General features: G+C 41.2%; 1 protein-coding gene and 1 pseudogene across 1 annotated transcript; both read left to right on the top strand.

Annotated features, from left to right (window-relative positions):
* Positions 1-477: 477 nt before the first annotated feature.
* On the top strand, positions 478-759 carry LOC147438261 (uncharacterized). The gene has a single exon (XM_086486145.1). The coding sequence runs from the start codon at positions 478-480 to the stop codon at positions 757-759; it is 282 nt and encodes a 93-aa protein (XP_086342271.1).
* A 14,600-nt stretch (positions 760-15,359) lies between these two features.
* On the top strand, positions 15,360-15,874 carry LOC147438260 (large ribosomal subunit protein eL19y pseudogene; annotated as a pseudogene).
* Positions 15,875-22,164: the final 6,290 nt, after the last annotated feature.

Genomic DNA, 22,164 nt, shown 5'->3' with positions numbered 1-22,164 from the left:
CAAAACGGAGAAACCAATCAGGAGCTGATGAACTTTGAAGAAGAGTACCAAAAAATCAGTAATGCTCTGACTGAAGCCGAAAAGGAAAGGGATGGGCTCACCCTACAGCTGGCGAAAGAGTCAAAACAGGTTGAGAGCTTGAAAGAGTCCAAGGACAAGGCTGAAATATCACATGAGGCTAGCCAAGATGAGGTGATTGAACTAAAGGACCAAATCAAAGTGAAAGATCAAACGATTCAGAGGTTGAGAGCATCTGCGGGCAGAGCAAGAGCTGCAGCGACATCTAGCACTAGCCAAGATAAACATGTGTTTGAAGAACAAATGATAGAACTTCAAAAAGAGATGACTCTTGAAAAGAGGCAGAGAGTGATGCTAGCAGAGGGATCAATGGTGATACAAAGCAGATTGGAAGATGATAACAAATCATTGAAAGCAGAATTGGTTAACCTTCAAAAAAGACTAGAAGATGATACAAAGATGCTGCAGACAGAGAATGATGAGGTAAGACAGAAGCTAGAGACAACTGATAGAGTCAATGTAGAACTTAATGACCTATTAGTAGCTGTGATAGAACAAGCTCAGTTAGCAAAAGACGACTTACAAAAGCAGCTGGACGAACTTAAGAGCCAAACAAGTGAAGAACATCAACAAAGTCATGGGCCGACTGCTATGGAAGGAATTGATATAGAGAATGTGTCAGATCCAGTGGACACAACAATACAAGAAGCCATTCCTGTGGGACCATTACAAGAGCCCTAGGATCTGACACAAGAAGAAGAGGACAATCTATAGAAAGCAATAGAAGCAGCCATAAAAGACACTGCCAAAGAAGCAATGCAGTGGGAGCAGAGGATATTGAAGTCAATGACCATTCAAAAATTAGATGCAAATGTCGTTCGACATGAATGGCTACAACCCTCTCCCCTATCCTCTTCAAAAATATGAGGCTGCTACAACTAACAAGAGGATTAAAGAGGAGCCTATAGTGCAGTTGTACCATGGAGACATTACTAAACCAGAAGGTGTTAAGCTCATTGTGGACTCTCAACCAAAATGGAGGAAGGCATGGCTCACTAAATACCCACAGTATTTAGTACATTTGGTAGAGGAACATAAAAGGATCAGAGACGACCTCAGCTTTTGCCCTCTACCAAGGATGCGGACATGGAAGGAACATGAATTCTGAAGAGAAGCCACCCCACGTGGCTCAACTACCCGAAGATGCTAGGCTTGAAGGCAGGCGAGAGAATGAGTGAGCATTACATGGTGAAAACTCTAACGGGCGGCATTGAATTGTTCACTGGCCTCTCTTGCATTATGCTCAGAAAGATATGTAAAACACTTTTGGCAATCTTTGAAGTCTTCAAACCGGGACAAGACACAGAAAGCATATTCTTCTTCCAGGACACTTATAGATGTGCTTATGAATTGTCTGTTCAACCTTCCCATGAGGTGATACATGTCCTCTACCAAAGAATAACGTTCCTGCCCTCATACCATCTCCAAGCCTTTGAAGAAGCCTTCTACACCGGCTTCTTCACCATCGACACATATATATTTGGCCCAACATTAGTGGCCCAGCATGCACGGTATGAGTCTGTTTTAAAGATGCGCGACATCCTCCACTGAAGCAGCGGCTCTACTGTCATGTCGGGGATGACATGAGCTAGGAGGGGGGGAGTGTTAGTTAAAGACTGGGGGACACACTCAACTGAAGACTGACGAAATGAGAAAAGAAGGAAATCCTATGTAGTCATTCTCTGATTAAGAAAACCTATAATTTCACTTGTAAATACTGGGGGCTTGCAGAAGTTTCCAATTTTGTATATTATTTTTTGCCATTAGACTGAGGATTTCACTTTGGAACACGAGGATTTGTATTTGGAAGGTATATATACCAAATTTTAACCTTAATGAAAAAACCCTTGTTCATTCTATGAAGTGTCAGTGAGAAGCGTATTCTGTGTATGAGAGAGAGTGAGGGCTTATCTTGATGCTACGCGCACACTGGTGGTCGGAATCGAGTATGTAGAAGTGTCGCGTGCTGCCCCCGGAGAGAGCTACACGCCAATATCCACATTACGCATGTACGACCCAGCTTCACGAGATTGATCTGCGAGCTATTTCTAGGGATTCGGTAAGCAAATGGTGTCTATTTTCGCATTTCAGCATATCCACGCGTTCGTATTGAGTAGAGCTATACATTAGACACCTTAGTTTTCAGAAACGTTGACCTGCAAAAACCTATCAGACATCCTACGTGATTCTACACCGGGTGTTTTTGGGTAGGGTTTTGGGTCATGGACCTTAGGGAGAGCGGCCTATTGGTGTTAATAGGATATCCTTCAAGTTTCGTAGCGTTTCGAGAACGTCTAATGGGTATTTGGCTCATGGAAGCGTTGTAGGAAATCTCCTCCTGTGCACAATAGTAGGTTGTAACTTAGACATTGGGTAGAGACCTCTGTAGGAAGTAGTCAATAGTCGGTCGAGTGTAGGTTGACACCCTATGCTTGCTTCCACGCGCCTACGGGTCGAGCTTCGTCCTTAGCTGACAATTCTTGTTAGGTGAGTTCTCACTGTGTTGACGTCCGTTACGGCGTATCCGCCAACAGAGTGCACTAATTGCGGGATATGCCCAACACGGGAAAAGCCATAAAGCTTAGGGCTGTTTTTAGCATATGCAATGCGAGGACTTCTCATGGAGTACACTAATTGCGGGATATGCCCAACACAGGAAAGGCTAAAATTAGAACCTAAAAATGCTATTTTTTGGGCTCATTTGGGGGTGATCTGTGACTGTTTTTTTGGGCCAAAAACGCTAATTTTTGAGGCTAATTTGGGGCTGATCTTGTGTGGGATGTGGTCTCGTGGAGTGCATTGACTACAGGATATGCCCAACATGAGCCGAAAAAGCGAGGAAGCTTAGGGCTGTTTTTAGCGTATGCAATGCAAGGACGTCTCTCCAAATGTGATCGCCTATGCTTGCATCTTCAAGACATGTGGCATTATACAAGAGTTTAATATGGGTGGAAGAACTTTGATCATTTTGTTAGTCAAGGATTGCTGAAAAACAATGTCGTGCTTGGCATTGCCTTGGTCAACATGTAAGCAAAACGTGCTCCACCTCAGGAAGCACAAAAATTGGTCAAGGAGTTTCTTGTCTTGGATGTTGCCTCATGCAGTTCACTGATTGTGAGATATACGCGGCACAGGAAATACCATGAAGCTTAGGGCTATTTTTAGCAAATGTAATGTGAGGACGTCTCTCCAAATGCAATCACCTAATCTTGCATCTTCAAGGCATATGGCATTATGCAAAACACTAATATGGGCGAAATAGTTCAGATGATATTGTTAGTCAAGGGCTATTGAAAAACAATGTCTTTCTTGGCATTGCCTTGGTCGACGTGTATGCCAAATGTGCTCTACCTCAGCAATCACAAAGGTGGTCGAGGTGTTGCTTGTCAGGGCTATCGTCTCATGGAGTCCACTGACACGGGAAAAGCCAAAAAGCTTAGGGCTGTTTTTAGCACATGCAATGCGAGGACTTCTCATGGAGTGCACTGATTGCGGGATATTCTCAACATGGGAAAGGCCAAGAATAGGAGCTAAAAACGCTGATTTTTTGGGCTGATTTGATGGCTCATTTGGAGTCTAAAAACGCTGATTTTTGGGGCTGATTAGGGACTGATCTTTTCTGGATGTCATCTCATGGAGTGCATTGACTACGGGATATGCCCAACATGAGAGGGAAAGGCGAGGAAGCTTAGGACTATTTTCAGCATATGCAATGCAAGGACATCTCTCCAAATGTGATCGCCTATGCTTGCATCTTCAAGACATGTGGCATTATGCAAGAGGCTAATATGGGTGAAATTTTTTGATCATAATGTTAGTCAAGGATTTCTGGAAAAAAGATGTCGTGCTTGGCATTGCTTTGGTCAACATTGAAGCGAAACGTGCTCCACCTCAGCAAGCACAAAACGTGTCGAGGAGTTTCTTGTCTAGGATGTCGTCTCATGGAGTGCACTGTTTGTGGGATATGCCCAACGTAGGAAAGGCCATGAAGCTTAGGGTTGTTTTTAGCAAATGTAATGCGAGGATTGTTATGCCAAATGCAATCACCCATGCTTGCATCTTGAAGGCATATGGAGTTACGCAAGACACTAATATGGGCAAAATAGTTTAGATGGTATTGTTAGTCAAGGGCTATTGAAAAACGATGTCTTTCTTGGCATTGCCTTGGTTGACATGTATGCCAAATGTGCTCTACCTTAGCAAGCACAAAAGATGGTTGAGGAGCTGCTTGTCAGGGATGTCGTCTCATGGAGTGCACTGATTGCGGGATATGCCCAACATGGGAAAGGCCAAAAAGCTTAGGGCTGTTTGCATATGCAATGCAAGGACATCTCTCCAAATGCAATCACCTATGCTTGCATTTGAAGGACATGTGGCATTATGCAAGAGGCTATTATGGGTGAAAGAATTCCAATGATATTTCTAGTCATGGATTGTTGAAAAATGATGTCATGCTTGACATTGCCTTGCTCGACATGTATGCCATATTTGCTCTATCTCAGCAAGCACGAAAAGTGGTTGAGGAGTTTAGGGCCCAACAGTTTAGGGTTATTTTCAACAAATGTAATGCAAGGACGTATCCCCAAATGCAATCACCTACGCTTGCATCTTCAAGGCATATGGAATTACACAAGATACTAACAGGGGCAAAATAATTTAGATGATATTGTTAGTCAAGGGCTATTGAAAAATGATGTCGAGCTTGGCATTGCCTTGGTCGACATGTATGCCAAATGTGCTTTATGAAAATGTTATATAATGGGCTTGGGAGTTGGTTGACTCTTACAATGTTTTATGGTTCTCTAGCTTTTATAGACATGTAGAATGTCTTATTCTATTTCACCCAAGAGCAAGATACAGGTTCTTCGCCAAACTTGCCATTGTAGTGCTCTCTCCAACTAGGATTTTTTGTGCATGCCGCTCGATCCTATTGCACTTAGATTCTTGATGGTGATAGTTGCTTGCTCTCATGGGATCGCTCAATAGCCACCCCCATTTAGCCCCATTGTATATATTTTTTCTCACTGGGAGAGTCTCCCCATGTTTTTTGTCATAGAAATTGGTATAGGAGATAAGCACCAAAGCTCAATGGAAATCGAAAGTACTAAAGCTCCACGGTTTACTAAAAGAAGAACATAAGAATGGAGAGAAATACAAGGAGTCCATAAAGAAGCTGAAAGTTAAACATGAAGATTGGACGCGGTCAACTCCAGTTTGGTTGCTCAAAATAAGGACCTAGTAAGAGATATTCAGAAGAAAATTGTTGAATATGAATCCACTCTCACCCAAAAACACACAAGTATTGATAGCTTGAAAGTGAATAACATGTCATGAAGCAAGCTATGTTGAACAAGTATATCTACCCCTCTTTGGTTGATATTAATGATTGTGAAGGAAATATAATTTTGAATGAGGAGTATTTGAGAGACATAGTGGAAAACATGAAGACTGGCGTGGAGGACTCTGTTGCACGATATCATAATGCGCTGGCCAATTATGCACCGATCAAGCATCTACAGGTAGTGCAAGAAACAAACAATGTGTATGACAAGGAAGAAGAAGATCACAATGACAAAGAGGATGGACAAGAAATATGATGATACTGCATAGCCAAACTCGATTCCTTTCCAATATCAAACAATCATGCTGATGATGATGACATAGACACCTTTAATCCCAGAGGGTTGACTGGTTGAGCAGAGCAAACTCCAGATCAAACTAAAGAACAACCACAATCCACTCTAGACATTCAACCTAGAGGGTTGACTGGTTGAGCGGAGCAAACTCCAGATCAAACTAAAGACCAAACACATTCCACTCTAAAGGGTTGACTGGTTGAGTGAGAAAACTCTAGATCAAACTAAAGACCGACCACAATCCACTAGACACTCAACCTAGCCAAATGCATGACACCTAGCAAACTGGACATACACAAGACCAACTACTCTTGCACAAATGGATAAAGGGAAAGATGTTTAGATAGACAAAGACTCAAAAAATCTCTAGCTCTATGTTTTCAAATCAATTTTTGAGTCTGAGTAAGTAGCTAGGGCAAGAGAAGAAGCCTTAGATCTAGACCTATTTGAATGATGATGATTCTTACTTGTATCAAGAGAGTTTTGAAATGCTTTATGTGGGAGCAAGCCGAATGGTCACCAAGTGGAAGATTCAAAAAATGTGATGATGAACCCAAATGTCAACTGCAGGAACATACCAATTGCATTCAAGTTCTAAGGAGGACCCCTAAGTACATGATCCCAAAAGCAGACATCAATGGGAGTCCTCAAATAATAAAGATGACCACGATGAATAACCAAAGTATGGGGATTCAGCTAGAAATGTTGTTAGGAAATTTCCCTGGTTACAAGTGCATGAAGAAAATTAGAGATGAAATCAAGACCACACTTGATACGCTACAAATTTCTAGGAAAATATTGGATCATAAAGTGCATATCTCACTAGAATGACAAATATTTTGAAATTAAGTTTGAAAACAATTCCCATGGTTATCATATGATTATCCTACTCAGTTAGTGTGTTCTCCCCCCCCCGAGATGGAGTCCTCTTGGATGAGGGGTGACTGTCAGGGTGGTGTTGTCCATGGGGTAAGAAAGCGTGTCTATGCTTAGCTTGGATTAGCTCTACCATGTAGTGAAGCCAATATAGTTTAAAGCAATATGTGGTGCAAGAGGAGGATCATGAGCAACATGCTCAGGGGTGTTTGCCGGTTTTTGAAACTTTTTATAACAAATAAGAGATTTTGTTATTAGAATGCATGTTTCTTGATGGTGAGTTGAACTGGGGTAGTTGCTTTGGGTCACCAAGTCCATTGACGTGAGTTGGTGGATTGGGGATAATCAATGGTGGTGTGGATAGGTGGTGCGATTGTATCTACAAAAAGAGAAGAAGTTTTTGGGGATTGTGTGGAAGCAAGTGGATGAACTATGGTGGTGTGGATAGGTGGTGCAACTATATCGATGAAAAGAGAAGAAAGTTTTGGGGGTTTGTGTGGATGTATAGTTGACTAGAGAATGCAGTGTTTTCCTTCCTTCATACCCATTGAGTCTTTTGTCTATGGTTTCAAGGGTTGCAGAAAGTTGGGTGTGGATAGGTTATTGGGTGTTTTGGGTATCCAAATATGTAACATTGTTTTGAAGAGGTTTCTTTGGGACCCCAACTTTCCTGGTTCCTTGCATACGCTATTGGATCGATAGTTGAGGCTGCCACTAATATTTTGGCAAGTCTACAAACTATTTTTTGAACGGGAAATCACTTGGGCATCAAGTAATTATACGTTGTCCCTCTAGTGTGTTCCTCTTGTTAAAGAATCAAGGTCCTAGTTTAGAAATGCGTTGCGAGTTTGAATACAAGGGGTCCCAAGGATCATCTTTTCTGCTAACTGATTATTTGGCAAGACATCAAACATATGTCAACAAGGGATGCCCTACATTGTAATATCAAGATATTCTTTTTAGAGTTTACAAAAAAGAGAATTATCAGTGGTGTGGAAGCTCATCTAGTGGGGCTCCATTGGTTTAGTGGTCATTTGGACATAAAGTGGCATATCAGATAGTGTTTTCCTTGGCTTTTGTATCCACAAGTGCACGCTCGTAATGGCATGTAGAAGAGAAAACTTGGATTCAAAAATCCATGCCATCTTGTATGGAATTAAAGCAAGGTAACAATGTCCACTAGATGGGTTTGTGTTGCATTAGTTGCTTGCACTTGAAAACCCTAAGTCGTGGTTCTTCCTGAGTTTATTCTTGGATTTGTTGCTTCTTGAGTTTCCTTTCTTGACCAGTATGCAATCTGCTAAGCATCTCATTAGTTAAGGGCAAGTGATACTATTCAAATGACCACCATTCATTCTGGGTAAAAGCTCCTCAAAACCTTAAGTGCATTTGACACAAATTTTGGCCAAGCATTGCCATGAGAAAAATCCTTCAATCAATGTAATCCAAGAAAGAAGCTCCTCAAGAACCTTAAGTGCATCGTATTCATCTTAAATTTCAACCAAAACACTTCTCCATACACAGTCTGTAGACAAGTTCGATGCCAAAAAAATAGCCAAAATTCTTTTTCTTACTATCAAAGTGACATTACCTGCAACCATACATTAGGAAATGACAACCATAAAACACGAGTGTCAAATTTACCTCTTCAAGCTTGGATAGAATAGCTTCACAATCTACAATGTGTTGGGTAACAAAGCTTTGGCACCCCCTTTGATCTTTCACCTCATCCTTCAAACCTTCTTCACATCCCTTGATAACAAATCATTGATAAAGGGCATAGTAACACGACGAGGAATAAACTCTCTTAACACTTTATTCATGGCATTCATCATGTGAGCAATATAATTCATTGTACCTTGTGGTAAAGTGCACATTCTTACTAGCCCAAGAGGTGTATGCATAGTAGTAAGATCCCTTGCTCTCCAAAGCAAGTTGAAACTGCTCATGACCTGAGTAAAGATCACCCATGGAGTATGCCCTACTTGTAAAAGGTCAAAATACTTGTCCACGATTGGACCTATCCCACATTGCAGATTGTTGCCTTATTTAATGGCTGCATGTTCTGTATAAATTGCAAGGCACCATTTTCCTTGGGGAATGTAAACCATCAATTAGAATATGGTTCACAAGATGGCTCCAGAATCCCCTTGTGTATCGTCTCATTTAACAAGTCAATAAGCTTTGGTAGATGAGCTTTAGAAATAAGAATTAGACTTAGATTCCATGGCATATGAGGAACAATAAATACAACCATAGGTGTAACAACATTTGGATCTATGCATCCAATCTCACTTGGCTCAAAAGCAAAAGCCTTACCATGTTTGCAAGCATCTCTTGAAAACACTTGATCTCCTCATTAGTGAGAAACCCATCTTCACCAATGGTCACTTGCTTCAAGGTCTCTTCTATAAATTTATGGTGGTCAATATTCTTGGGGTCCCTTAACTTTGACTAATGTGAAGCTTTCTCAATAACTTTGGCACTTCCTCTTGGTAGAGGTGTAGCTATTGGCTTTACCTTCTTGGCAATAGTCTTGTACTTTGTCTCCACCTACACTTCAAGTGCATCATCCAAATCTTCTCTTACCTATGTCAAAATGTCATACATATCCATCAAATGCACTTTCACAAACTCAGTCCCGCTTTGCAGCCTAAACTTATTGATAACCTCAAGCTCTGACATCGTGCAAACATAAGAGACTTTTCAAAGACTCCTGAAATTAGATCATCAGGTTCAAGCACATCACAACCCTGTAGATCACTTTGAACACTTACCACATATTACTTCTCCCACTTAGACAACCCATTGAACTTCCTATATGATATTGAACCTTCAAATGTTATTCCCAAAAAACTCAAAGAAAAAGTCTCTTTTTGTGAGAACTTTCTCTTCTCTGCACCACCATAGTCTCGCCGGATAGTGGCACCACGGCTCGCTTTTGCGTCGGTTTCACCAAAGATGTCGGGAGATTTATGTGCGATTGGTGAGGCGGGATCAACACCATAGACACAAATGACGTTTTAGAAATTTTTCTTTTATACTTACTGACAACATAAAAGTTTGACTGCAAAGACTAACTACAAGCGAGGTTAAGATTCTAGTGAAAGCGAGTTTCTACTGCCTTCTGCTTAGTCGAGAGCGAAGAAAGAGAGGCAATGCTTAAATAAAGAGCGCGAGTGGAAGCGGACTCTTCCCTACCTTGCCTTTCTCTTCCTTTATCATGTGAACACTTCCCGTTCCCTTTTGAGCTCTCTTGCCCTGCTTTGTCCCAATCTCTTGTGAACCATACCTTGATTTGCTAATTTGCTTGTTGAGTTGACTCTTCACATGAGAATCAACACTTTTGGTTTTTATTTTAATGTGACTTTGATTTTGGAGACTTCAAAATAAATAACACTATTTTTGTTCCCTTTGATCGGCTCTCGGCTCTTGGCTCATGTTTGTCGACAACCCACTCTTCTTGCAAATCTCATTTGCAGACAAGTGTAGCTATTTTCAAGTGGTAGAGCTTGTCAACAAAGTTCATTTCCTTGCGAGCACCGCTCTTCAAATTTGCTCGCCACACCTCGTCTATAGCGCTCCGTTTCTCTGTTTGGCCATTTACTGGACGAGTCTTACCACGCACTGAGCAGGTTTTTCCAAGCAAAGACAAACCCGAGCAAGTGCTTGTACGCTATATACTAAATTTTATCACCAACAAAATATTTATTGTTTGTTATATATTGATGCACTACAAAAAAAAGAGTTTTCAATGGATAGACTAACTCCTAAATTCCAAAAGATCAAATTTTACTTTTAAATAAAGTAACACAATAGTTGAAAATATTATCTTCTGGCTCAATCTCTATTTATTTAAATGTAATCTCCTTTGCTTCTGCTCTTCTTTGGCTTGGATTTTTCTCGCTTGGGCTTCACATGTTTGAGCATGAAGTAAGATCGATAGACTAATAAGAGCTCTAGACCTTTACTTAATGCTTAAGTCATCCTATGTTTCTTTTTGTAAGGTAAGTGCTCCCTTGTCTAGTACTTTAGTTCTTGATTGTCATTTATACTTGAGAGCATGTGCATCCTTCCTCCTGTTGACCACATCAATTTGATAGCAATTTATTGCACCTCATTAGTTCATTTATACTACCAATCATCCCTTCCATGTCGTCTTGCCCTGTCCATACTACAAGGTTGTGATCTTCATACAAGGGCGCCCTTTTTACACGACACATGTCTGACAAACACCATTAATTATGAAAGACTTCTTTTGTTACAATAAAATCTTTTTTATAATTGACCAATATATGCGCTTTTTCATCAATTTACAAAAACAACAGTCAAAATTAATAGAGTTCTATGCCTAAAATTTTCTAGAAAGACATCATCATAATTGAAAAAAGTTAGTTGGAAACAAAAAAGATTATTGAGGATCTTTTTACCATACAATGTGACAACTTCAAAGCTTCAATTGAACAACTTCTTTCACAAAGGTTGAAGATGCTGCTCCTTTCCATTTTGAATCATTGTTTGAAAAAACATGGCAGATGTCAGGAAGGCCATAGTATCCACCACACAATGGACACATCATCATCGGAATATGCTTTACATCTTTGGTCATGTGGAATATTCATGCGACCACCAATAATAAGAGTCAAATTTGGCTCCAATCTATGAAGATCAAAGCCATTCCATACCCTAAAAGGTGGTACTAGAGCCTTCTTCAAATATGGAATCATAGTTTCAACAAGAGGAAAGGTTGTTGCAGCGACTTTACATAATAATTTGTTTGCAGCAAATTCAATCTGTTTTGAGCTTGTGTCTACTTGAGATAAGGCGGTATCCATCAAAAATAACAATGCTAAGTGAGAGAAGATGCTTAGACCTCTCTCTCTCTCTCTCTCTCTCTCTCTCTCTCTCTCTCTCTCTCTCTCTCTCTCTCTAAAGTGAGAAACAATATCACTATCATTGGCAAAAACTTTATTAAAAACTAGGCCTCAAGTGTATTTTTAAGGGCTAAAATAAAAAATTCCAGGCTAGTTTTGAGGGTGACATGGAAGGAAACTTGCTAAATTTGGAGGATTTTAGTGTAAAACTCGGTAAAAATCCAATTTTTTTTGTTAAGCTATTCAATGTTCTTTTTTCCTTTGGTTCCTACAAAACGTTTTGGTGAACACTTCCTCGCATGATTCTTTCTTTCTCTCTCTCTCTCTCTCTCTCTCTCTCTCTCTCTCTCTCTCTCTCTCTCTCTCTCTCTCTCAGTCAAGAGGATAGAAGATCCTTGGAACACCATTACTTTTCAAGTCATAATCAAAACTCCTATTACCTATTTCAATATTTAGACCTCCACTCACAATTTTAATTGGTCTAGATCTTCCAATCATTTAAATTGTCTTGCTAGAAAGTGGATATTTACAGCATGACTCCATCAATGCTGATGACTAGACTGTCGTAGGATATGGCACATAAAAAAGAAGCTAAACTATATACTATCAGATAATTGATCGACCTAAAATACCAGTCAGCAGGCAGCACGGGCATGTTTTTCCCCCCAAGGCAGCAGTTTAAGTATTCTAGTGAAAATTGGCTTTGACAAAGCAGATAGCCCCATCAAACCAAAGTTTTAGCATGGTTAATAATCGATCCACTTGCAAAACAGTGAGGCAACCCCTAAAATTCTCCATTGCATGTACATCATTCCTCACAATTGCATTGGTATGATCAACAAACTTTTGGAGGCACATTTGCTTCATAGAGCCAGGTACGTCTATGGCAGTGAGTTTGCCCTAATGCATAACATCTTTGATAGCATAAAGAATACGAGAAAGTGGGCACCCTTTTCTTATGGATTTATGCAGTGGAATAACATCTGCAAGAGTACCATTAACTGAAATTCTAGCTGATGCATTCCCAAAAAGTGTGAAAAAGAATCTGTCCAAACCCATATCATATAGACTTTGAAGTATGAACTCCCATTCAATTCTATCATAGGCCTTATCATAAGCTCTGTGGCCAATTGTTTGTGAGAAGATCTTTTAAAAGAGAGTTCCATCAAACCAGACTTTTAGCATGGTTAATAATCAAGGCACTTGCAAGACAGTGAGACAAGCCCTAAAATTCTCCATTACATGTACATCATTCCTCACAATTGCATTGGTATGATCAACAAACTTTTGGAGGCACTTTTGCTTCATAGAGCCAGGTACGTCTATAGCAGTGAGCTTGCCATACTACATAACATCTTTAACAAGCCAATCTAGGGCATCAGATGAGATAGCATAGAGCAAAGGAGAAAGTGGGCACCCTTGTCTTATGGATTTATGCAATGGAATAACATATGTAAGAGTACCATTAACTGAAATTCTAGCTGATGCATTCCCTAAAAGAAAGTGAAAAAGAATCTGTCCAAACCCGTATCATATAGATTTTGAAGTATGAACTCCCATTCAATTCCATCATAGGCCTTATCATACGCTATGTGGCCAATTGATTGTGAGAAGATCTTTTAGAAGAGAGTTTTTTTGCAATTTTGCAGTGCAGTGATTAGCATCATATCTAATAAGCAATGAATTATTATGCTCTTAGAATGTTGCACGTTGGTGCTAGTACTACTACTTGTAGTCAATTAAGATATTGACAGCTGTAGGGATCATATCATAGTAGTGGAAGCTGCTGCTCATGCCTCCTGCTTCTTCCCAATATCGGATGGCCAATTAGCTCTCGCTTCCTAATTGCACCTGCATGATTTACTACTTGATTTTCGTTGCAATGTTGCTGCATCTCCTTGGAGCTACGTCACATTAAACAACTCTTGTAGACACCGTATTCTGCATTGAATCGATCATGAGATATGTTTTTGTTTGTCTGCAAATCATTTCGAAATGCTTGCTTCATCAAATTTTTAGATAGGTTATCAACAGAGCTGGAACGAGGAGTGTGACTGAACCCAAAGGCTCATCAGACCATGACTTGCACTAGTGGCAATATTCCCCAATGCCTTTCCCTCGACATTGAGCTGTCTGCCAGTAATCTCCTCACACACTCTGCTAAAAGTGCAAGCAGCTAACTGCACTGAAGCCGCTAGCTTAATTACTTGAGGATTATAACCATTATAAGCTTTTGTACCCTCATGTCCACTTTGACGTTTTGCCCTCTGCTGTCTGCATCGACAACATCCTGATAGCATCATAACAATTTCTACCACTCTGAACCTCTCTCTCTCTCTCTCTCTCTCTCTCTCTCAGTAAAAAAGAAACTCTTTGAAAGAGCCGGGGCGCGCTCTTTTAGAGAGTTTCTTTTTTACTGAGAGAGAGAGAGAGAGAGAGAGAGAGAGAGAGAGAGAGAGAGAGAGAGAGAGAGAGAGAGGAGTAGAAGAAGAAGAAGAACGTAGCCTTCGTCCCATTCGGGTTTCGTGAGAGTGGGCACTGGAAGAGGGTGATGACCTAGTTGCTGTCGACCTGGCTGAGCAACACCATCAGTACAGTCGACGATGTTGTTAGAGAAAACGATAAGGGCGTAGGTGAAAATAGAGGCTTGATCACTTCTCTCTTCTGATTGCTTGTTGTTGACTTGGCTGAGCATCACTGCTAGTATAGCCCGCAACATTGTTAAAGGGAGATGGCTGAGGGCATAGGTGGAACTGCAGGCTTGATCTCTCTCTCTCTCTCTCTCTCTCTCACACACACACACACACACACACACACACACACACACACACACACACACACACACACACACACACACACACACTTTTTTAGTAATATTGCACACATGTGCATGTGCGTGCACAGGCTCAGGGCCCGCTTAGCAATCAGTAGACTTGGCAGGGGTCCATGGATAACTTGACGCACTTGCCGTCGACTACCAATAGCTTCCATGTCACAAAGCTGACCGGCTCGGATAGTGGCCATGGTGGCAATGTGATTGTTGGCCCGTTTTTTGTAGCACTTGCTGTCCATCATCATGGACGTCTTGGGCGACGTAGTAGGATTCATCAACCGCGTCTAAGAAAAAGGCAACATGGAGAAAGGTGTGTTACACTGCATTCCTTATAACTTGAGAGGCTTGAGAGTTTGTGAGCCATGGGTTGGAGCATCAATCACTTGAGGAGATCCTGAACGGAGCAAAGGGAGTTGGAGGAATTTGAAGCATCTGAACTCTTGGGCTGTGGGGGTTTGCTCCTGACAACCATGTGCAGGCCCGCAATTTACAAAAGATTACCTCAAGAAAGCTTGCCACTGTTGCACGCCAATGCCTACGTGGCAAGCCATTTGTGAGTGTTGAGGTAGCCCTCTTCTTGACCGTGGCTTGACCCGATCGTTGCCCAAGCACTGTTCACTGGATTCCACGTTGGCTGCTCACTCGATTCCATGTCTGTGGCTGTCGGGAGTTGGATGTAGCTCTTGCAGGGATTTGCTGCCACATGGCAACATACCCTCTTATTTCAATATAGATATATAAGATGTGCCTTTTCTATTTATTTTGTGTACCTTTGTTATTTATTAGCCTTGAGTCCCACGTATATAGGGAGGCCATTTTAGACCTTCATTGTTGGTCTTGTTATCAAATTGCACTTAGCTTGTTGGTGACATAAGCAAGTGCTACGAGGGAGCACTCTGCTGGGAGGCCTGCTCCATGTGAGGTGCAAGGGAAAAGGAGGCCCAGGTTGGTCAGATGCTCACATCGAGTTGCTAAGGGTGTTATGCTTCTTGGTGGTTTTGTCATGCGGAGCTGGGTATTAATGTCTTGCTCGATCCCAATGAGGTCAACAAAATCTCTTATATGGCCAATTCAAGGCAAAATATCAAAAAGTTGGTCAAGGATGGCTTTGTGATTCGGAAACCAACCAAGATACAATTGCGGTGGGCAAGAGCAAAGTGTGCTTTGGAGGCTAAAAGGAAAGGTTGTCATTCAGGATATGGTAAGAGGTGGGGTACTAGGGAGGCGAGGCTACCCTCTAAAGTTCTCTGGTTGAGGCACATGCAATTGCTTTGTCGGTTGCTGAGAAAGTACTGGGAGGCTAAGAAGATTGACAATCATATGTACCATTGTATGTATATGAAGGTCAAGGGTAACATGTTAAAAAATAAGCGCGTGCTCATGGAGAGTATTCACAAGTCTAAAGCTGAGAAGGCTCGTGAGAAGACACTGTCTGATCAGTTTGAAGCCCGTAGAGTTCAGGGAAAAGCTATCAGGGAGCAAAAAATTGCGAGGAGGGAAGAGCGCTTGGCACAAGGATTGAGTACTGAAGCATCCCTGCAGCTACCCCTAAGGCCACCAAGAAGTCCAAGAAGTGAGTGGCATAACAAGATTTAGCTAATAGATGTGACTCGCTAGTACTTCAATAGAAACCTTGGAACTTTGAGCTTGTTTAATGAGATAGATTTTTTGCTTTACTCTTGAAAGCATGACTGTTGCAAGCCTAAAAGGGTTTGCATTTTGCAATTTTCCCCCATCTCTTTCTTTGACTATTGGTTATTGTTGCCGAGATTGTTACTATGTCTTTTATGTTGTTTCCAAAGGGAAGAAGAAGAAGAAGAAGAAGAAGAAGAAGAAGAAGAAGAAGAAGGAAAAGAAGAGAGTTTTAACGTTGTAAAAAACTATCCCAAGAGACCTTAAAGATCTAGTAAAGATCTAGCCGACAAGGAGAGAGAGAAGTGCGATTTAGCAGTTGCGCCTCTCCAAAGGTCTCCTTTTGTTGCTTCTACCCGTCCACACTGGCACGAACTCTTCCAGAGACTTTTTTTATAAAGAGATTGAGAGAGAGTGAGGAGAGAGAAAGAGAGGGGGAGGAGTTGAAAAAAAAACCTAGGTTTAGTGGAATCACACCTGCAAATTTTGAGATTTACCTCTAAACTTTAAATTTGAAAAACCTACAAAATTTAGAGAAATTTAGCGTCATTTGGTGTAAAAACCTTCAAATTTAGTCTCATATGTAGGTTTGTCAAGTTTTTAGAACAAAGTTTTTTTCGAGCACTGGTCCCTGCCCATACGTGAAAGAGTTTGCGTCTCTTTCAAAGAGATTTTTCGAAGGGTTTTGTTTATACCTTCTTGCCTCATCTATTGTGAGTTTCCTATTCCTTCAAAACCAAATTTGTCAATGATCAGGGACCCTGAGATTTACCTTTCCTAGCCAACACAGTTGTCTCAATGTGGCACAATGTTGTTTGTTGTAGCACAACCAACCTCCCAGTTACCCCTTGGAGGGGGTTACCTTATGGGTGCTAAGGACCGATGCTTGGGCCACATCATTTTGCAAGAGGACAGATGTAATGCTAGACTACCACCCATTTAAATTGCTATGAGGCATTGATGGGCGTACAACTCCCAAAAAGTAGATAGAGTACACACAAAAATGGAGGGCTAAGCCGCATTAGGAAAAGAATTTAAAAGGAGTACAATGACAATCATACACCATGGCTCTACGAAGTGTATTCAGCATAGGGGCATCACACGTTGGCTGAGTAATATGGGATGAGGCATGATAGACAACTCAACAGACTAGGAACCCCGAGTAGTCTAGGAACTTTGAGCTGTGCTCATATAAACATGGAAAATTTAAGAGAAGGTTTTTACACTAACTTTCTCTAAAGTTTGTAAGTTTATTCACCTTCTACTTTGAACTTTGAAGATAAATCTCAAAATTTGTAGGTGGAATTACACTAAACCTAGGTTTCTATTGATATGGGTAGGTGAAAGAGAACTAGCATGTGGACAAAGTTGTCATAAGAAAATTGTTCATGGCTTTATCAACCTTGCATACTCTTCTATCAAAGCACTCTTTATAGTCCCCTACCATTACCACCTCTCTTGACATGTTTGCCGCCACCACCTTTGGCAACACCACTTATAACCCCCCCCCCCCCCCCCCCGCGCGATAGAAGGCTACCTATGATGGTGTGATCCAAACTTTAATATATACCATGATGTGGATTTTCTCAAAAGAATGGCCTCATTGCAATAATATATTATTTTCAAGTTTCCACCGTTTTCTCTAGAGTAACTTAAAATGCATAGTATGTTATCATACATCAACCCACAATAACTTGAGCTAGAAGAAGAAGAAAATGTGAAGAGAAACTTAAGCTCCCAAACTCTCCTTATTTGTTACCATATACATGTGGTAGTGATGTGTGTGAACACACTAGGACTGCCGGGGCAATTTTTCCCTCTTTAGGAGGTTTTTTCCCCCGAGCATTGTATATACGCCCATCACTCTAGGGCTATCTATATTTCCGTTGCATACTAAGTAACACACTCTCTATTGTGTGCCTTGAGCTTCCTTCATATTCTCCAAGCTGTGTGTGTTTCTCTGCAACCCTAATTCCAACAATTGGTATCAGAGCAGGTTGCGTCCTCCTGGGCTTAGTCGCTAGCTGTTCCAGCACACTCCTGCTCACTTTCTCCGATTTCAGTGAGCTTTGGAAAGCGTTCGTAGGTTGAAAAATCTTTTGGGGGAGCTCTTAGAGCTTAGTCTGCTCAGATTTTTGATTCGGGCTCATTTCGACCTCGGCTTTCACTACAGGCAGTACTGCATAGACTATTTCGTCATTTTGTGCAAAATTTTTGTTAGTGCCGTTTTCTGCATAACAGGTGCCTCATAGTCTTCTAGGGTTTGTGCTATATATAGCACGTGGTGTTCCTGCTCTGTTTCTCCTATTTTTGGGCAGTTTTCACATCAGGTGCAACATTTACCATGGCTGACAACAACAACACAGATGTGTTCAAGATGTTTGCTGTTGGGGGTAGGTTGGATGGGGACAACTACCCTATGTGGGCTTATATGATGCAACATGTTCTTGTGTCAAAGGGCATCTAGAACATTGTGCAGGGCATTGATGTACGTCCTGGTTCTGAGGATGTAGGCGATGTTGAGGATGTTGCAGGTCTTGCTGCAAGGATTGCTGCTATTAGAGTTGTTTTGCCTACGGTAGAACAAGCTCGTTGGGATGTAAACAATGCGTAGGCTCATGCATTGATTGCGTTGTCTGTGAAGCGCACCATTGTTTCTCACATTCGTTCAGCAAAATCTGCAAAACAGGCTTGGGATATTTTGGCTGGTCTTTATGCAAGGCGCAATGAGGCTAAAATTGCTTTGCTGCCTAAAGAGCTGGAGTCGAAGATTATGCATGAGGAAGATGATATGGACACTTTTCTTGCCGGTGTCAAGGATATCAATGAGCAACTTATTTCTGCAGGTGAAGTCATTTCAGACAGTTCCCTTGTGTAGACTGTTCTTGATGCCTTACCAGACTTTTGCTAGTACTTGGAGACTTATGACCCAAGGAAATCCAGAAGTTGTCAAGTTTGATGCATTATGCACATTGCTGTTGCAAGAGTCACTTTCCAGAAAAAATAGGACTAGGCAGTGTGCAGTTGAACAGGCTTTTATTGCTTCTCAAAGAAATGGTGGTAACAGCAATGCAACCACTTCTTATGGTTCTGCTGGCTGCGAGTGGCAAAACATCTATTCCTAATGCTTCTACTAGCAGCAATTTGTCTGGAAATTCTGGTCATAAGGGAAAAAAGAAGATGCGTTGCCATTATTGTAAAGCAAATGATCACTTGATCAAGTCATGTCCTAAGTTGAAGGCCAAAGAGGCTAAGAAGAAAGAGGGTGGTTCTACTGCAAATGCTGGTTCCACTACAAATGCAGCCATTGTTGAATCTTTTGTAAAACGAGATTGTAATGCTGATGTTGATGCAGAATGGGCTTTTAGCGCAGCGTCGTGCACTTACAATCCTGCTGTCCATGATGCATGCTTGTCAGTTGTTGCTGCAGATTCACATGTGTGGTATTTCGACAGTGGTGCTACAAAGCACATTGCCTCACATCATGAATTGTTTACCTCTCTCGAGTCTGTCCCTGATGGGAATTCAATCACTTGTGCCAACAATGCCTCTTATCATGTTCAGGGAGTTGGAAAGATTGTGCTCACTACTGCAAATGGCAGTTTCTTCACACTTGTTAATGCACTTTATGTACCTGGGATAAAGAAGAATCTCTGATCTGTATCCACACTTGCTAGACTTGGACTTGTACTCAAATTTGTGGATGACAGATGTACAGTTCATGATCTCAATTTTGGTGATGAAATTGTTGCATCTGGCCTTCTGTGCCGTGGGCTGTATAAGCTCACTTTGTATGACAAGTGTGGACAAAATTTTGCAAATGCTGTTGCAGATTCAAGGGCTATTTCAAATGCAAAACTTTGGCATGCACGTTTTGGTCAACTGAATTTTGCCAGTTTGTTGCATTTGCAAAAATCTGATATGGTTGCTTCTTTGCCGCCTCTTGAAGCACTTGTCAAACATGTTTGTGAAGACTGTATTTTGGGTAAGATGCAGCGTTCTAAGTTTCCAAAGGATGGTTCAGTTTGGGCCACATGCAGGTTGCATCTTGTGCATAGTGATGTTTGTGGGCCCATGCAAACTCCGTCCTTGGGCGATTACCTTTACTTTGTGACTTTCATTGATGATTACTCAAGGCATGCATGGGTATTTACTCTTAAAGCGAAGTCCGAAGTTTTTATGTGCTTCAAACAATTTTTGGCTATGGCTGAAAATGTCTCGAAATGTACTATGGGCACCCTCCGCTCCGATCAAGGGGGGGAGTATATGTCTCATGAATTCAATGCATTTCTGGCTAGTCATGGGATAAAACACCAATGTACAATGCCTTATACACCTCAACAAAATGGTGTTGCTGAGAGGAAAAACAGGTCACTTACAGAAATGGCACGATGTATGGTCAAAAGTCAAGCTTTGCCGCATTCTTTTTGGCTTGAGGCCATCATGTGTGCCACTTATGTACTAAATAGGTGTCCTATGAAAGCTTTGCAGTCTATTACTCCATATGAAGCATGACATGATAGAAAGCCTTCTATTGAGTACAAGCGTGTTTTTGGCTGTTTGGCATATGCTTTGGTGCCACAAACACAGCGTAGAAAGTTGGATGATAAGGCTGTCAAATGTATTTTTGTTGGTTATAGTGCTGAAAGAAAAGGTTACAGGTTGTATCATCCACAAACAAAATGTATTCTGGTTTCACGGGATGTAGTGTTTGTGGAAGATTCTATTCAGCCCTTGTTGTCATGTACCAGAGACAATAATGTAAGCTCACAGGACATTTATGACACTTTGTTGCCTCTTTTCAGTGGTGGAAATACGAATGTAAGTTCTAATGAGGCAAATGTACAGCCTATGGGGGTTTCTAAAAATGTTACAGATCAGCCTATTCTTGATGCAGATGTACATGATGTACTTGATGAGGAATGGGCTTAAAATGAGCAGGCTAGAGGTATGCCAAAATGGCTGGTGCACACTTTGCGTGATAGTAAATTGGATGCATCTTTGTCTAGTCGTACTCGTTCATGCTCTCGCCATGCATCTTATGCATCAGATTGTTATGCTTTTGCTGTGTCTAACTTACATGATGTTGAGGAGCCTCTGTCTTTTGATGAAGCACAGAATTCAGAAAATTGGATGGCTGCCATGCAATCAAAATATGATGCACTTATAGAAAATGACACATGGACTTTATGTGATTTGCCTCCTGGAAAAAAGGCCATTGGTACAAAGTGGGTTTACAAGGTGAAACCCAAGCCGGATGGTGAGATCGATCGCCATAAGGCTCGACTTGTTGCAAAGGGTTATGCACAACAAAAAGGCATAGATTATGAAGAGACTTTTGTTCCCACTTGTTGTATGACTACTGTGCATTTTCTATGTGCATTGGCAGCTCATTTTGGTTGGGATGTACATCAATTAGACATTGTTACTACTTTCTTGAATGGTGACATATTTGAGGAAGTTTATGTAATGCAGCCTCACGGTTTTGTCATAAAAGGACAAGAGGACAAAGTGTGCAGATGTAAGAAGGCTTTGTATGGGTTGAAGCAATCTCCTCGTGCTTGGTATGAGAAAGCTGACACTCATTTGGTCAAACGAGGCTTTCGTAACAGTCCAATAGAAAGCGCATTGTATGTAAAGCGTGAGGGTGATGTACTTCTCATTGTGGTTCTTTATGTCGATGATTTGTTGATCACTGGACCAAATGAGAGGCATATTGCTGAATTTAAGGCTGAGTTGAATGCTATTTTCAAGATGAAAGATTTGGGGCTGTTGCATCATTACTTGGGTATATAGTTTAAGCAGTGTGATGGTGGTATTTCCTTGTGTCAGAAAAGTTACATATAGACATTGCTATGTAAGTTTGGACTTGAGGATTGCAAACCTATTGCCACTCCCATGGAAACAGGTTTGAAGTTGAGTCTACATGATGCTGGCGATCCTGTTGATGTCACTCTTTATCAAACTGTTGTTGGCTGCCTCATTTATGTATGCAACACAAGGTCGGATATTCAGGTTGTAGTCTCACAGGTCAGAAAATTTATGCATAGCCCAAGGTCTAAGCATTGGCAGACTGTCAAGAGGATTTTTCGCTACCTTAGTGGCACTTTACATCTTGGCTTGTTTTATCCCAAGAGGGAATAATGCTACCAGACTTACATGCTTTTTCGGACTCAGATTGGGCTGGTTGTTTTGACACGTGAGTGTTCACAAGTGGTTTTTGTTTCATGCTTGG

This window comes from Adiantum capillus-veneris, chromosome 17, assembly GCF_014529385.1.
Source record: "Adiantum capillus-veneris isolate H3 chromosome 17, ASM1452938v2, whole genome shotgun sequence".
NCBI lineage: Eukaryota > Viridiplantae > Streptophyta > Polypodiopsida > Polypodiales > Pteridaceae > Adiantum > Adiantum capillus-veneris.
Note: the sequence above shows the minus strand (reverse complement) of the source record. Positions and strands in the feature narration are given on the sequence as shown.